The sequence below is a fragment of the Gekko japonicus genome, unplaced genomic scaffold (genome assembly GCF_001447785.1).
Source record: "Gekko japonicus isolate JY-2015 unplaced genomic scaffold, Gekko_japonicus_V1.1 scaffold1761, whole genome shotgun sequence".
NCBI classification, from domain to species: domain Eukaryota; kingdom Metazoa; phylum Chordata; class Lepidosauria; order Squamata; family Gekkonidae; genus Gekko; species Gekko japonicus.
Genome location: NW_015163142.1, coordinates 146469 through 163738, shown reverse-complemented (window position 1 = coordinate 163738; position 17270 = coordinate 146469). Strand labels below are relative to the sequence as shown.

General features: G+C 40.8%; 1 protein-coding gene across 1 annotated transcript in view; it reads right to left on the bottom strand.

Annotated features, from left to right (window-relative positions):
• The window catches only part of DHRSX (dehydrogenase/reductase (SDR family) X-linked), a 176376-nt gene that overhangs the window by 115070 nt on the left and 44036 nt on the right, over positions 1-17270 (bottom strand). Inside the window, exon 3 of the mRNA XM_015406989.1 lies at positions 16533-16601. Within this exon, the coding sequence (XP_015262475.1) occupies positions 16533-16601 (69 nt within the window). The remainder of the gene's footprint in view (positions 1-16532; positions 16602-17270) is intronic.

The following is a 17270-nucleotide window of genomic DNA, read 5'->3' as shown; positions in this document are numbered from 1 at the left end:
TTTTTTCTGTGTCTGATGCTACAAATGCGATACCCAATTTTTTACATTCCAAATGCTTGGTATGTTCTTCTTTAATATGAGTTTCCTGGAAGCATATTATGCTCGGATTTAATTTTATTGTTTGATGGAAGATTTTTTTCCTTTTCTGTGGGCTGTTCAGCCCGTTAACATTCACCGATAGCAGCGATAGTTTTTTAGTAGCCATCTTTTTTGTCTTTTTTTGCCGTTACTATGTTTTTTAGTTGAAGTCTTGTTCTTATTTGGGATTCTGTTTTATATCTTAGTTGTTGTTTCTTTTTTTCCTTATAGGTTTCCCTTTTTTCCATCCCTGTGGTCTCCTCTTGGTTTGTTTTTCCTTCCTGTTTGTCAAAGACTTCCTCCTCCTCTTCCTCTTCTCCTCCACCCCTCTGCCATCCCAAGTCTTCACCTTCTTTTTCTAGAAAACTTTCTAGTTTAAAGACGGAGTCTATTCTAAATCTTCGTGTTTTATAATTAAATAGGACGCCTTCTGGTAGCAACCATCTATATTGTATTTGATTTTTCCTGAGGAGATCAGTAAGTATATCATAGTAACAACGTTTCTCTCTAACCTTCCATGGGACTTCTTTAAGCACTTTTACTTCTGCTCCCAGTATAGTTAATTTTTTATCGTTTACTGCATGAATAATTTGGTCTCTTGTTTTTTTTCTATGGAATCTCACGTGTACTTCTCTTGGAAGTTTATGTTTCCTTGTATAATTTGAATTTTTGTGCTGTATCGTGTCTATATCTTCTAAGATTTCTTTTTCATTTTCTAGCTCCAGTTGTTCTACCATACTTTTAACTAGAACTTCTTTTAGGTCTTTTTCGACTTTCTCACTAATATTTTGAAACCTTAGCATTGTTTCCGCTTTTTCCATCTCGAATAGTATCACAGATTGCTCCAGCATGTCCACCTTTGTTCTCACTTCTTGTACTTCTTGGTCTATATCCTCAACTTTCTCTTCTAGTGCCGTTGTATTTTCAATGATTTTTTTAATGTCTGCTTTTATTTCTTGTGTGTCCGTTTTCAATTGCTCTGAGATTTCATTTATTTTTTCGCGTAAAGGTGTCTATCTCTTTTTAATTGCCTCTCCTGTCTGCTGCGCTGTTTGCTGTAAGTAGTTGGACATTATAGTTTGGAGATCTGTCAGGGATACTAATTGAGTACCTGCTTTCAATTGAGCTAGGCCACCCCCTTGGCTGGGGGATGGTGTTCCAATTTTTTTTGTTGAACCTGATGCCATTCTAAATGATCTTGTGAGATCTATCAGGTTTCACTTAGTGTTCTAGGATTTATTAATTTCCTAATAATCTAATACCCGTTTGGTATTTACTTTTTATGATTTATACTTGGAATCATCCATTTTAATTGCTTCTCTCTCCCTTCTGTGTTTCCTCCACGATTAGGTGTTTATTTGTGTGAAATTTTGAATTATTTTATTTTTGGAGTTTCTGTCCCTTTAAATCTATTCTACTGTTCTTTATACTCCTTATACTTCTTGTAGATTCACCAATATTTTATCTTATTTTCTTTATATTTTCCCTCTAGGGAATTACAAATTTTTCCTGCTTCTAATCTTTAGCTATCAGCTTTTGTTTCTTGTTTTGTTTTGTTTTTTGCTCTTTACTTTTCTGTCTCTGAATTTTTGCCCTTTAAAGACTTTCACTTAGTTTCCGTCTCTTGCGTTGGCTTAGGTCACTTTCAGTTGTTCTTTCCTTCTCTATACGTTTAGTTCGCTTTGACTGCCCTTCAGCTCACCGCGAGTAACGGTGCTTTAAAGGACAAGGGTCCCTTGAAGCAAACGGCGAGACTCTGGACGCAAATAGCGTAAATAGCTCAACTGACGCTCCGGCGTTCCTCCGATTCTTTCCCAGTTTAAACAGCGCCGCTCTGGACGGAAACGGCGTATCCCTCTGCGCAGATGCACTCGCTTGCTCGTTCAGCTCCGTCGCGCGTCTCCCCGATCTCGCCAACGCTCAGCCTGGCCCCTCCTACAGCTCAGCCGCCGTCGCGCGTCTCCCCGATCTCGCCGACGCTCAGCCTAGCCCCTCCTACAGCTCAGCCGCCGCTACCCGGATCTCCCTGCTCCGTTTCCGCACCACTCCAGACTTCGCTCGCCCTCGGATCTTTAAAGAGGTACAAACAACAGCTGTATGTAATCTATATATATATATAAATATATATATATATATTTACCACCAATTTCTATTTGTTAACCTGTTTAAATTAAATTTTATGATTTAACTTCCTGTGCTTTTACCGGATTAGTTTTCTTTTCTTTAAGCGCTCTTCCCCTCCTGTTTTTTTAAACCGTTTGTGGGTGCCCTGTTACAGCCTAAGTAAAACCTACTTCCCTTCCCACTCCTCACCGGTTTCTGCGCCTTTAGTTTAATTAAGTATACCTTTTAATTTTAACTAGAATATATTATTATGGATACCACCTGCTGGACCAAATGAATAATCTTAAAGAGCAGATGACAACAATGACCCAGTGTATTACCACTCAACAAAATCAGATCAGCGAGACCCTGAAAATGATGAATCAAACAAATGAGAAGGTGAAGGAAGTGGACGCCACTACCCAAAAAGTGAAGAAGAAAGTAGAAAAACTGGAAAAGAAGCAAGTTTTTACAGAAGAGCAGTTGCTACTACAATTACTAATGGAAAAGGCTAATATGATCCTTCGCTTTCAGGATATGCCAGAGACTAAGGGAGGGAATCTGAAGGAAATGACGAGTGAAATACTGGCCCCAGTGACTGAGATGAAGGCGGAATTTTTGCTAAGCGAAATGGATGTGGCCTATAGGTCATATTCAGGATACATAAAGAAAAATAATCTGCCTGGGGAAATTGTCGTAAGATTCTCAAAGAGGCATGTAAGGGATGCAATCCTGAAAGCAGTATCTGGAGCACCCCTGAGAGCTGGGGAGAGTGTCATCAGAGTACTGAAGGATATTCCATTTGAAATAAGACAGCGGAGAAAGAAATATAAAGATCTTGTTCTTTTTCTTGAAACAAATTCAATTGGATATAGATGACTAATTCCAGAAGGCGTCACCTTTAAAATTAAGGATAAAAAAGAAAAGATTGACTCTGTTCTGAAAGCGAGATAATTTTTAAGAGTCCAGCTGGGAGGGCCAGAGGAGGAAGAAAAAGAAGGGGACAGCAAGTCCAGTGTCGAGCTGGACTCGGGTTCTTCCGGAGAGGACTCTCTGTCTGAGAAAGGGGCAGCAGCTCCTAAAAGTCCTTATAAGTTGCGGAAGAGGCTGGACAAGAAGAAGTGAAGGCTGAAGGACTCTTCATCTTGAATTTTTAGAGTAATCCCATTAGTTGCTTTGAGTACAGCATCTCTGACAGACCTTTTGGAGAATTTCACAAATATTTCACCAGGTAGCTTATTTTTCTTGATGTAGTCTGGATAAGTCTGGTAGACTACATCCATTTTGCTTTGTATAAGTTCCGCTTTAAGGTCTACTACCAGTGCCAAGGCATCGCTTAAAATCTCCTTGAGGTTTTCCCCTTTTTGTTCCAGAATACCTTGAAATCTCAGGATAAATTATGATTTTTCCATTTGTAGCTGTAACAGCTGTTGTTTATGAGAGACTTTCTCTTTTTCCACTGCCTCCAGTCTCTGTTTCAATGCTTTTGTCTTAGCATCGACTTTTCTCATTGACTTTGCTGTATTCTCTGTTTTAATGTTGACTTCTTATAGTTGTTTTTGGAGAGTCTCAAAGTTATTATTAAGATGAGTCATCTGGTTCAGTAGACAGTGCAGTGCAGTGGTTAACATGCTTGGAAAGTCTATGGTTGCTTCCTGTTTGGAAGCCGACGCTGTTGAGCTGGCAGTTCCTGAAGGAGAAGGTCTTACTTTCGGCGCCATTTTTTCAGTCAGACGCAGGATTGTTTACATTAAGAGAAAGTTCAAAAAATTCTCTGGAGGTTTATTCAATCACACTTTTTAACCAGTCAGCACTCTATTTGTGCTAAACAATGCTTTTCAATCAGCTTCCCCCCCCCCTCCACCTCTTACAGTTGCTGCTTTTTTCCTCCCAGGATGAGACCAGCTCAGTTCCCTCCGCTTTTGAATTTAAGGGGTTGGGGGAAGCTGTCTGGTTAGATTTTTGCCTGGATTAAAAGCGTATGGACTCACTCTTCATCGGCTGCTTGCTTCAGTAAGGTAGGGAGACCTTTGAAACGCTTAATCTCCTGTTCGCCTGTCCCGGTGTGCATTTCAGTCACCATTGCTGGTCTCGCAGTGGTGGGACCTGTCAGGGCAAAGAGGAGCCTCATTCCCTCGGCCATGGCCACGGAAGCGGCACCTCTCGCGCCCCAGGTTATGGGCCCCCTGCAAGGGCCCTGGGGGGGATCGGAATCATCCGGTACCCCTCCCAGCCGCTACAGTCATGGGTTGCGTTCATCGGAGCTCGATGAAATGTGCCCGTCAGCGATTTGCCAAAACCGGAAGCTCAACCAACAAATTTTTCCAGGAGCTGATTTGATGCATTTTTTACTGTTGTGCAAGAGAAGCACAATGATGTCATGGATGGTGTTTATGTTCATGTCAGTTGAGGCTTCCTCTTCATTCCTAGCCTGTTAACTCCAAGTAGCACAGCAATAGCTGCTGCAATCACATTTTTTTTAAAAAAAATATCTATTGACACTATACCACCATTAAGAATTAGGTCCATTGCTCAGTGTGCAGATTCCAAAGGGAATATCTGAGCTTAAAGCTTCTAGCTACACTTAGCTGAAACTGAGAAGCAGTGTTTAGGGGCAGGTGGCATGCTGCTCCCTGGGAATTGGATTCAGGATAAGTAGATTGGCTGTGGGGATGGGGAAGCAGTGATATTGTGCCTTGACATAATAGCACACAGTAGCTTACTCTTTCCACTAAGATTAGTGAATAGGAGGAGAACAGAACATGGATGGAAAATGTAAGATGTGAATGATTTCAACAGTACAGTATTTACTATTGTATTGATCTCCATTGTCATTCCACATGCAGCTAATGCCAGAACAGAATCGATTGGTATACAGTGGATGGTCGCAATGTGGAATTGAGCTTTGATACAATCCTGGAAGGAAAAGGACGATAAGTGTCATGGGACAGGACAATGGAAAAGGCAGTACTCCTGTTCCCTCCTTAGGGGAAAAGGTCACTACTCAACTGATATTAGTACAATGTGGCCTGAAAAAGAAAGTGCTGCAATTATGGAGAAAGCCATGGTAGAGGAATTCCTTGTGGGGCCAAGCTGGTGACTGCCACAATATAGGGTCACAGAGGGCTCAGACTTCCTCCTGACTGTAGCTTAAGCTGAAAAAGAGCTGTTGAAAAATTCTTCTCGTTCCAAGATCTACCCCCCCCATTCTATTCCAACCTTCTGCACAAATATATTTAGAAAGCACAAACTTGCTTAAAATATGTCTAAACAAGTTATTTTTAAAAGGTTTCATGAGAACTTTACTAGGGTTTGCTTACTGTCACACTGATATTCTAGTTCGTTTTGGTTTGTCATAACACCATCTTAAACGTGCAAATATTTTGTATTCATTGCATATGGAATATTCTCTTCTTGCTGTTTGAAAACATCTCCCCAGTGCATGGAAACAACATGTTCCCTTTGCCTCTTATCACAATTGTTCTTGATGCACGAGCCAAGAACTAATGTAGTGGTTAGAGTGGCAGACTAAGACCAGAAGACCTAGGTTCAGATCCCCACATGCATGAAGATCAGAGTATCACTGACCAAATTTTCCTGGTCCTTCGTTCTATCTCACCTCACAGTGCTTCTGTGAAGATAAAATAGGAGAGGAGAGGACTATGGACATTGTTCTTAGTTCCACAAAACAAAACAAAATAACAGACAGAAACCCCCTTGGCTTAAAAGAAGCAAAATCTAAACAATCTTGCATTTCCAGTTCCCAAGCTAAAATCTAATTATGAAATACCTACTGTGTCTTTACACAATCAAAAGACAATATATCACCTGTGCTATTCTCGCTACTATTCTAATTTACAGTCTGCAGGCTCAGACAGAAAAGCAGGTGTGAACAGAGTGTCACTTATTTCAGTAAAAAGCAACAACCTGTACAAATATCCAAGATAAGCTACGCAATTTACTATTTACCTAATTACTCCTCTTGTGGCCTTTGTACACCCTTTCTACTTCATTGCCTCTACCACCATACCTGCTGCTGCATCTCATCAAATAAACAGAGCCTGGAACAAAAACAGCTGTGGAAATTCAGTCTGTCTCAGTGACCCTCAAAGCTTTGCACGAGAGGGGGAGAGATATAGACAGAGAGACACAGAGAGAGAGGAGCCATGTAATTGCTGTTGAGCTTTTTGCAACAACAGCAATAATGAAATGGAAAGGACTGGAAGCGGAGGCTACAAGAAGGGAAGATTCCAATGGGAACCACAAGAGGTGGCCAGCACGGGGGAGGAAGGAAATGTCAACATAAGCAGATCAGGGGGTGAAAGAGAGCCATGTTTAAATACCTCAGGCCTGTCACACAAACTCAGCCTAATGTACCTCACAGAGTAGCTGTGAGGATAAAATGGAACACAGGAGAATGATACAAGCTGCTTCAGGTCCCCACTGGGGAGAAAGGTGAGGTATAAATGAAGTAAATAACCTGACAACAACTACACCTTCCAAGGTTATTTTGAAGACTAACCTAGGCTTGCATTCAGACCAGCATTTTTGGCCCAACACAGTTGCTCTTCCCAAACCGATTAAATTGGCTCAGTCACACATCCTTGTATGCATCCTGAAGAAGAAGAAGAAGAAGAAGAAGAGATTGGATTTATACCCCACCCTTCACTTGGAGTCTCAGAGCGGCTTACAAACTCCTTTCCCTTCCCCTCCCCACAACAGACACCCTGTGAGGTGGGTGGGGCTGAGAGAACTCTGACACAAACTGCTCTTTTTCAAGGACAGCTGTGCCGGAGCTTGTGACTGACCCAAGGTCACATCAGCAGGTGCAAGTGGAGGAGTGGGGAATCAAACCCGGTTCTCCCAGATTAGAGTCCACGCACTTAACCACTACACCAAACTGGCTCTCTGTCGTACAATGAGTTGGAAACAGAGTAAATAGCCACCATATCACACGTGGTACTTTTGGTTCCCCACACATTTATCGCACACAGGCAGATGTCTGAACTCCCCTCTTGCAAAGTCAAGCTGTTTGGGAAGTCTGAACCTTCCCTTCTGTTTCTGCCCCTTTGGATCAGGTAGTGATGTGTGCATAAGCACATAATTGCCCCCTGGTGTTGTCAATCACCTTGGCCAAGTAGTCATTCTGAATCAGGAGTCCCTGGGGGAGTTGTTTTTGAGTGACAAATCCCCTCCAACCCCTCTCTCTTGTTTCTGCATCAGAGTCGAAGAGCATCCCATGATCGACACAAGGGTAAATGCACTGAAGTCAATGGGACTACTCTTATGTAAATCTGAATTTCTCCCCCCTCCCCATGTATTCCAGTGGAAGAGAGGAGAAGGGAAGGAGGCTGAGAGGGGCCAGAGTACTTGCAGAGAGACTGTGGAGTTGTCAGAAAGAAGCCTGAGCTTCAGATACACATTTATGCACATGAATGAGAGACAACAACAAAAGTATGCCGCAACAATTTGAATAATGGACCATGGGACAAGTGCGCAGTGAAGCCAGTTCAGCATGGAATGTCTGATCAAAACTTCCTGCAACTATTTAAACCACTGCAAATAGAAGCGCAGCCAAATCGCACCAACCTTTCAGTGTGACCGCAGCCCTAGATAGGTATTCCTGTTGGGGAAGTCAACAGTTCCATCACAAAAGCTGGCCCACCCTTTCCCAATATGTGAAGCAGTGAATATTGATTGATACAGCTATGGCTAGTACTAATTTTAAAAAATTAAAAATAATTTTTAGGGTTGCCAGTTCCATCTTGGGAAATACGTGGAGATTGGGGGGGGGGAGCCTGACAAAGGTGAAGTTTAGGGAGGGGAGGGACTTCAAGGGGGTATAATGCCATAGACTTCACCTTCCAAAGTGGCCATTTTCTGCAGGTGAATTGATCTCTGGATATCAACAGTAATAGCCGGAGATCTCCAGCCACCACCTGGTGGTTGGCAACTATATTCATTTTGCAGGAAATGACCTTATTCATGAAAGGCCTACCAGGTTCTTTAATCATTAGTATTTTTATTTGTGCCAGGCTTTAAACAATTCATTCTTTTACCTGGGCTACCTGAAATAAAAAACTACATTTAATGTAGGTCAAAGCCATTAACTTTTACTCACCATCAGAGGAAAGAAAGTGCATTGCTAGCTGAAGCTTGCCAGCCAGTCTGCAAAGTGTTCTACTCTATTCCTGCTTAATTTCAGGTATTAAGACTGGCTCTGTTTGCTCTGCAGTTTCTGGTTACCTTGCCAAGGTTTTAAGCTTTGCTACTTTTTTTGTATTACATTTATTTTTTTATCTCTGTTTTGCTTCTGGTAATGATAATTTTGTTCTCAGCCATCCTATACATCTTTGTCATAATCTGAACTTAGTTCATGTCTCTTGTCAATTCTTTGCCTCACTTGATCTGCCATACTGTCATTCTACGGCTAACAAATCAGCATGAATCCTTTTTCTCAGACATTTGTTTGGATGTCCCCGACTGAAACTTCATTATCATTATCACTTTCCCCTCCTGTAGGACATGGTGATGGGATTGGTCTTATTTTCCTGATAATTTCAAATTGCATCTTTTTGTCTTTCCATTCTTTCTAATATAAGCTGTTTATAGTTCATACCAGTGGTTTCATTGCTGTTTTACTTATGGATGATTTAGTCTTCCAAATAGAATCTCCTGATTCTTCTTGTTCTTTTTCTGCTTGAGTCCTGGCTTATGTTTCTCTTCACCATCTTTTTCTTGTTGATGTTAAATATCCATATTGATTCACATATTCAGGCTTCTGTTCAGCACTTCTTCACTCAACCTCTATCAATTTGCCCAAATCTCTTCCCAACATTCCCACTTATTGTGCAGTTCATTTTAGAGACTAGGGTCATTGTTTCACAATGCTTTTACTCTGATTTTTGTTATGATCCTTACCCTGTTCTCTCTATTTCAGTTGAGTACTCTCTAAGATTCCAAACTTTCTTGAGATCTTCATTCCTTAGACATTAATCAATCCTTGGCTTTTCCCCTGATGTCTTCCCTCAAAGTCTCTGCACTCTGCTGTGGCATCTTCTTTTATTCAGCACTTTCTCTTATTTTATTTTAGGCTCCTTTTTTCCCATTGCTATTCATTTAGTTTGGCTCACCCCTCCTCAACTTGATCATCTCTCCTTGTATGCTAATTTAATTCTTGAGCCAGAGCTGCTGAATATCTTGGCATGTATCCCACTCCTTGCCTGATTTCATTTATTATTAATGCATGCTTTCTTTCTGCTTAACCAATTTATTTTCTGCTATGCAATCTAATCTCAAATCTTTAGCATTCCATCTCTTGTCCCCCGTGTTTGCTACTTTCAATTCTGCTCCTTCATAAGTTTATCCAAATAATAGTTATCGATAAAACAGTGTGCAAAAACAATTATTTACTTCTCTTCCTCTGGTTGCAACATTTCTCCTTCTGACATTGGATCTTCTTTCTCCCTTGTTCTCTGTTTTCTATTCTTATTTTCCTTGATTTTACTTTTGACATTCTCCATTTTAGTTCTCTTCATTCTTCAAAATTTGATGGCACTGTCCTTTCTTGATTTTACTTTATCTTTAAAATAATTGTTTTTTAAAGTTTTAGTAAATGTTTCTTCCCTCAATTCTCTGTTTCTGGTGAGGTCCTTTAGGGCTCTATTTTTGGCCCATTTCAACTCAGTCTTCATAATCTTTCACTTGGCCCATTGCATGCCATTCCTTAGACTTTCCCTCTTGGCAAATTGATCTCTTTTGTTGTAGTGTTACTGAACAGCTTTAGATTTCTGTTCCTCCTTCTCATCTTTCATACTTACTAATATTTCCAGTTTTCATATAGCTGTTTATATCTGATAGGGTTTTTTTAACTCAGTATGCAGAGGATAAAATTTATTGAGGATCCAGTTCAATTCTGGGTTTACCTTCTTATTCTCACTCAGTCGGCCAATATCATTTTTCCATCTTCTCAGCAAGTTAAGAGCATAAGCATTATCCTCAATCTTTCTATTCTATTCTTTTCTTTTCTTTTTTACTGACATCATTGTGGCTCAATGTCAAGGCATATGCTTTGTATATGGAGGATCCTACACTCTATACCTAAAATCAACTGTTGAAGAACTACAGGTACAGGTCATTTGAAATGACCTTTCTCTGCATGAACTCCTGGACAACAGTTGTCAAAGCAGACAGTACTGAAATGGGTGGAATAATGGTCTGACCTGCTATAAGGCAGTTTCATATGTTCATAAAAATTTACCATCAGTTATCTACCAATTCTAATACAACTCTTGCTCAGACTCTCATTCTAAACCATAGTGATTAGTGTAATGTTTTGCTTTCTGGTTTATTTCTGTCTCTCAGTGTGAAGTTGTTATCTCAATTCTCAACTCTAGATCAGTTTTCTTTTTTTACACTTCTACATATTGGCCTTCACAGGCAGCATCTATTGTTCCACATTAAACTGAAACTTATTCTAGCATTTAAGCCTCTTCATGAACAGAGCTCCTCTTATCTATTTTCCATGTATTCTCTTTTTTTCCCTTGGTCTCACCAAGGAACCATCTAACTAAAACACCACTAGCTTGTGCCATTTCTCATCACCATAAGTGCCCAGTATGTGCAGAATTCACTGCCCATTTAGATATTTTACTGCCTCCTTTTCTGCTTTTCTGGAGCTGCGGTGGCTCAAGTGGTTAAGACGCTGAACTGCAGGCTTTGGAAGGTCAATAGTTCAGCAGTTCAAGACCCGGGTGCCGCATGATGGAGTGAGCTCCCATCTCTAGTTCCAGCTTCTGCCAACCTAGCAGTTCGAACGCAAGAAATTGCAAGTAGATAAATAGGTACCACTTTGGTGGGAAGGTAACAGTGTTCCGTGCACCTTGGTGTTTAGTCATGCCGGCCACATGACCACGGAAACGTCTTCGGACAGCGCTGGCTCTTCGGCTTTGAAACAGAGATGAGCACCGCAACCCTAGAGTCGGATTTGACTGGCTTTCGAGCAAGGGAACCTTTACCTTTTACCTTTCTGCTTTAAGAAATATTCAACACTCTTCTCTCTTCTATTTCATCCATGATATATTAAACTGAATTCTTTTCCTAATTTTAGGATAAATTTTATAGGTTTTACATTAATTCACTGGCAGAAAACAGGAAGAATGAAGCAAGTGATTATTAATGATTAATGAATCATTAATGATTTGGAGATGGGAGTAAGCAGTGAAGTGGCTAAATTTGCGGATGATACAAAGTTGTTCAGGGTGGTGAAAACCAGTGAGGATTGTGAGGCACTCCAAGGGGATCTGTCAAGGATGGGCGAGTGGGCGTCAACATGGCAAATGGGGTTCAATGTGGCCAAGTGCAAGGTGATGCACATTGGAGCCAAAAATCCTAAATATAAATACACATTGATGGGGTCTGAACTGGCAGAGACTGAGCAAGAGAGAGATCTTGGAGTTGTAGTGGATAACTCACTGAAAATGTCGAGACAGTGTGCGACTGCAATAAAGAAGGCCAATGCTATGCTGGGGATTATTAGGAAGGGTATTGAAAACAGATCAGCCAATATAATAATGCCCCTATATAAATCAATGGTGAGACCTCATTTGGAATACTGTGTGCAGTTCTGGGCACCACACCTTAAAAAGGATATTATAGCTTTGGAAAAAGTGCAGAAAAGGGCAACTCGAATGATAAAAGGGTTGGAACACTTTCCCTATGAGGAAAGGTTAAAGCGCTTAGGGCTCTTTAGCTTGGAGAAAAGACGACTGAGGGGTGACATGATCGAGGTTTATAAGATTATGCATGGGAAAGAGCAGGTAAAGAAAGAGGTACTTTTCTCCCTTTCTCACAATACAAGAACTCGTGGGCACTCCATGAAACTGCAGAGCGGTCGGGTTAGAACGGATAAAAGGAAGTACTTCTTCACCCAAAGAGTGATTAACACTTGGAATTCACTGCCACAGGAAGTGGTGGGTGCTACAAGCATGGATGGCTTCAAAAGGGAATTAGATAAGCATATGGAGCAGAGGTCCATCAGTGGCTATTAGCCACAAGGTATAGCTAGGGGCTCTGGGGCAAGTGATGCTCTGTCTTCTTGGTGCTTGGGGGGGGTCAACAGTGGGAGGGCTTCTAATGTCCTGGCCCCACTGGTGGACCTCCTGATGGCACTGGTATTTCTGGCCACTGTGTGACACAGAGTGTTGGACTGGATGGGCCTTTGGCCTGATCCAACATTGGCGTCTCTTATGTTCTTATGTTCTTAAGTGCTGACGAAGGTTAAAGCTGAAAGTGCCAAAGCAGAATTACACCTGAACATCAAGAGGACAAAAGTCATGACTACTGAGGAATTACAGTTTTAAAAGTAGATTCCGGTGTTGCTGTGAAGCAGCAGAACAGCTTGAGTCCAGTGGCACCTTTAAGACCAACAAACTTTTATTCAAGGGATAAGCTTTCATGTGCGTGAAGAAGTACCTGAAGAAGAGTTCTTTTTTTAACTTAAAAATTTTATTTTACCTTAGCAAGCATGCAGTAAACATATACTATATATTCTACTAGGAGTAAGGCCCACTGTGGGAAGAAATACAATGAGTTCTAGAAGGAAGCTCCAGGTGAGTGTCTTGGCTGTGGCTGGTGGGGTGGCAGAGGGAAGGGGAAAATAGAGGGAGGCAAGTCATGTTTATTTCCTTCTGCTTAGCTATATGGCAGGTCTGTCTCAAGTCATTTTGCTGCCCCAAGTGGGTCATATGGGAGGACAGGCTCATGGTAACAGGTATGGTTCCCTCCACCCCTAACTTATGTTGATTTGGGGTTATGCAGTGGTAGCAAAGGTAGAAAAGCACCTCATCCTATGCCATGTCTTCTGGGTTCCAAGGGTCTGGAAAGCGGTTCCAGAGCCAGTTACAGGGTTGCCAACTCTGGGTTGGGAAATACCTGTAGATTTGAGGGGTGAAGCCTGGGGAGGGCAGGGCTTGGGGTGTGGAGGGACCTCAGCAGGGTATACATCGATAGAGTCCATTGCCCAAAGCAGCCATTTTCTCCAGGAGAACTGATCTTGGAGATCTCCAGGTGCTGCCTGGAGGTTGGCAATACTAAGGGGAGGGCCAGACCTGTAGATTTGAGGGACAGAGCCTGGAGAGGGCAGGGTTTGGGGTGCAGAGGGACTTCAGCAGGGTATAATTCCATAGAGTCCACTGCACAAAGCAGCCATTGTAATAGCTGGGAAATTTTCTGTAGGGGAAATTATGTGCTGTGGCTGGGGAACACGGTGATTTCTGGGAGATCTCCAGACCCTACAGTGAGATTGGCAACTCCAGTGACCATTTGAGGGAAGACTGGGATATGTATTTTACCTCTGGACACATTCAATGACTCCCAACAGTAACAACAAACTGTTTAGAATGTTAGAGGCAAAGGCCAATTAGGCCACATGTGCAAATTACCTCTGTGTTCCTACTGGCTATTGGGGAGAGAGGGAAAGCAAACTGTTTAGAATATTGGAGGCGAGACTCAGGCAACGCAGCCAGTAAATAGGGACAACTTATGAGTGACAGATCAGGGAGCCAACTGATTTGGGAACGTGTGGAGTGTTCAGGAGAGTGCCACTACCAAAACAGAATTATTATATAGAGAAGATATAGGTAAACCTATGAATTTACAATTACCAAGAATTGAACAAAGGGAAGAAAAGCATTGCAGAAATAATTAATCTGATAATATTGACAGGTTCAAAAATGTGCTGATAATACTATAATATTGCTTTTATTGAACCACTTCTTTTTAATGTATCATCACAGTTTTAAAACTGACAATGAAGTAACTGAAATTGTTAAAGATTTTCTATTCCATGGCTCAATCAACAAATAAAAGGATGACTGCCACCAAGAAATCAGAGGAAGATTAAGACTTGGAACTAGGACAGATCCTTAAGCGTAAGGAAGCACTGCCGGAGACCAAGATCAAGATAATTCATACTACAGCATTCTCCATTATTATGTATCGATGCAGAAGTTGGACAGTGAAGAAAGCTGACAGGAAAGAAATCAATTCATTTGAAATGTGCCGTTGGATAAGAGTTTTACATATATTGTGGGACACCAAAAAGACAAGTGAGTTCTAGATAAAATCAAGCCTGAATTCTCCTTAGAAGCTAAAATGACTAATTTGACCCTATTGTACTTTGGTCACTTCATGAGAAGAGAAGACTCACTGGAAAAGACAATAATGCTAGAAAATGTTGAAAGCCATTGGAAAAGATCCCATATGAGATTGACTGATCTAATAAAGGAAGCCATGGACTTCAGTTTGCAAGACCTGAGCAAGACTATTAATGATAGGCTGTTTTGGAGGTCAATTCATAGGGGAGCCATAAGTCAGATGTGACTCAATGGCACAAAACACACATACCTTTACTTCCTTTTTTGTTTCATGGTGTTTTTTTATCAAGAACATGTGGGCTAAAACCTATTCATTTCATTAAAGTACAATGTCCAATACAGTTTAGACAGCTTTAAATAAATAAATAAAATAAGAATAATAAATTATGGTTGTTCTGATAAAAACAAAAGATTTATTTAGCTTAAAAATGTTTAACAACCTTAAAACAGATGTGTGACTCACTAAAAGAGATATGGTATAATTCAATCCTGGGAGAAATTCTTACTCAGAGTAAAATTCCCAATAAAAGGTTTTAGGAAATAAATGAAAACAGAGGTAGAACAGTAATTCCTTAACTTCTTCAATGTTTCCTACAGAATAAGTCATCACAGAATTAATGACAAATTATTTTAAATGCCATCAAAAGTGTTAGAATCTAAACACACATAGACCTAAAGAACCTATAGGATGGTCTGTTAGAAAACTCAACACCACACATATGCATGATCAAAAATGTACTACTGGCAAGTCTTTGAATTAGACTTCCACATGGAGAAAAACTGTATGACACAAAATTTCCATTTATTTCTATGCTATCTAGCAAGTTTAACTATACAGTTGCACATTGGGGAAGGCTTGAAAGATTTTATTACTGAAGAATCATGAACAATTGTTACAGCGATAATACCTATTCTGGAACTCCACATTCAAAGTCATCAACCACCAAATTAAATTGTTGTACTCAACATGAAGCAATGACAGCAGGAACTATAACACCTTTGACCCTGTCATTTACGACCTCATAAGCTAATGTTCACATAAATGCTAATGTTTTCTCTAGTGTGCTCTATCAGATTCAGCCCGTTTTATGACAACAATATTCCAGGTATCTTCTAGCCTTTTTAGTTCCCACTGCTCCATAGTAAACTATGAAACTGATTTTCCTTTCAAAGACAGAAAAGGACACCGGTGAACAACTCAAGATGCCTGGCATTCCAGGTTCCTATCAACACCCTGGTGGAGTTGCTGCTCAGATTCTCAAAATCCCTCAGAACATTCCAGAGGCCAAGTAGATCCATCAGTCTCTGAGGCTAGACCATTTTAATCTGCCTGCCATTCCTGCAATTAGGAGGAGTAGAAACCACCCATTCCATCAGTAAATATCAGTCTGACCATAGCACATATTGCATATTTAATGCCCTTATCTGACTGCAGAGAGTGTATGAAGGACCCAAACCAAGCCAGAGTGATTTTTGAATCACATATTACCATCATCCAGCCACATCTTGGTCAAATATGCTAGAAGAGAAGAAGAGAAGAGATTGGATTTATACCCCGCCCTTCACTACCCAAAGGAGTCTCAGAGCGGCTTATGAACTCCTTTTCCTTCCCCTCCCCACAACAGACACCCTGTGAGGTAGGTGGGGCTGAGAGAGCTCTGACAGAAACTGCTCTTTTTCAAGGACAGCTCTTATCAGAACTATGGCTTTCCCAAGGTCATGCAGCAGGTGCAAATGGAGGAGTGGGGAATCAAACCCAGTTCTCCCAGATTACAGTCTGCGCACTTAACCACTACACCAAACTGGCACTACTTAATCTGGCACCAGAAGATTATACAGAACATTTTATTGCTTTAAAATCCAGCATTACACACCATCAAGGTAAAAGAGGATGGTTTACTGAAAGTTCTCCTACCATATCTGTGGATGGATAGAGATTAGACAACACATGAGCCCTAGTATGTCTCTGCTGACTCCCCCAACACACCACACATTCCCAACATATTCAGCAACTCAATATTATGTGTAGCCATCACCTTTTCTGCCCCATCTACTTCAGATCAAAAGTAGAAATGTACCAGTTTCTGAAAGATATTGGTATTGTAAAAAATTGCACACACTGGACTGGAATATTTAAATATTTAATTCAAGAAAAAAAATTCAATTCTGATTCTTTTAACACAGAGAAATAAATACCTTTTGCATTCAAAGTTTCTTCTTTTATTTTCATCACAGTTTCTTGGCCTTCACTTTCACTGTTTCCAGCTGCGAATCAAATTAGAGAAAAATAATAATATTAATTGCAAATATTTCAGAATACTAACTCACAGCTTGACATTCATTTCTGCAAGAATCCACAGCCAAAATATTAGATTAATTATTGAGGTGAATGAAGCAGAACTGCTGATATAAAAAGAAGATGGGAAAGGCCAGGGGTCCCTTAACAACAAAAAGCAGATCAGTTCATGTAACAGAGAAAGGTTTTTTATTGACCAAAAGGTGTTTTATTGACCAAGAGAAGTCAGGCAATATCACATACTCAAGCTTTGTTTTATGTTTGCAACACAGTTCCTTGGTCTAACATCAGTGTATTGAAATAATATTTGGTATACCTGTTCAAGATATAAATATCTTGATCACTAAATTGCTACCTACCTTGATATAGTTTTTGGGTAGAGATTTGAACCTCAAAATGTTAGGAGTTGAACCCCCGGCCCAGAAGACAAATGAAAGATCCACTGCCCTCCCCATTACATTTGCTAACTGGTGCATGTCCTGTTGACCCAGCATGATGAGACTGCCTCATACCATAGGATGGACAGATATAGTCATGTATTCGGCCCTGTTCACACGAGGGGTTTTGGGCCGGGAGAGGGACGGATCGGGGCCACAGCAAACGGGCGCGATCCCACAGCAATATCTGGGAATCATGCT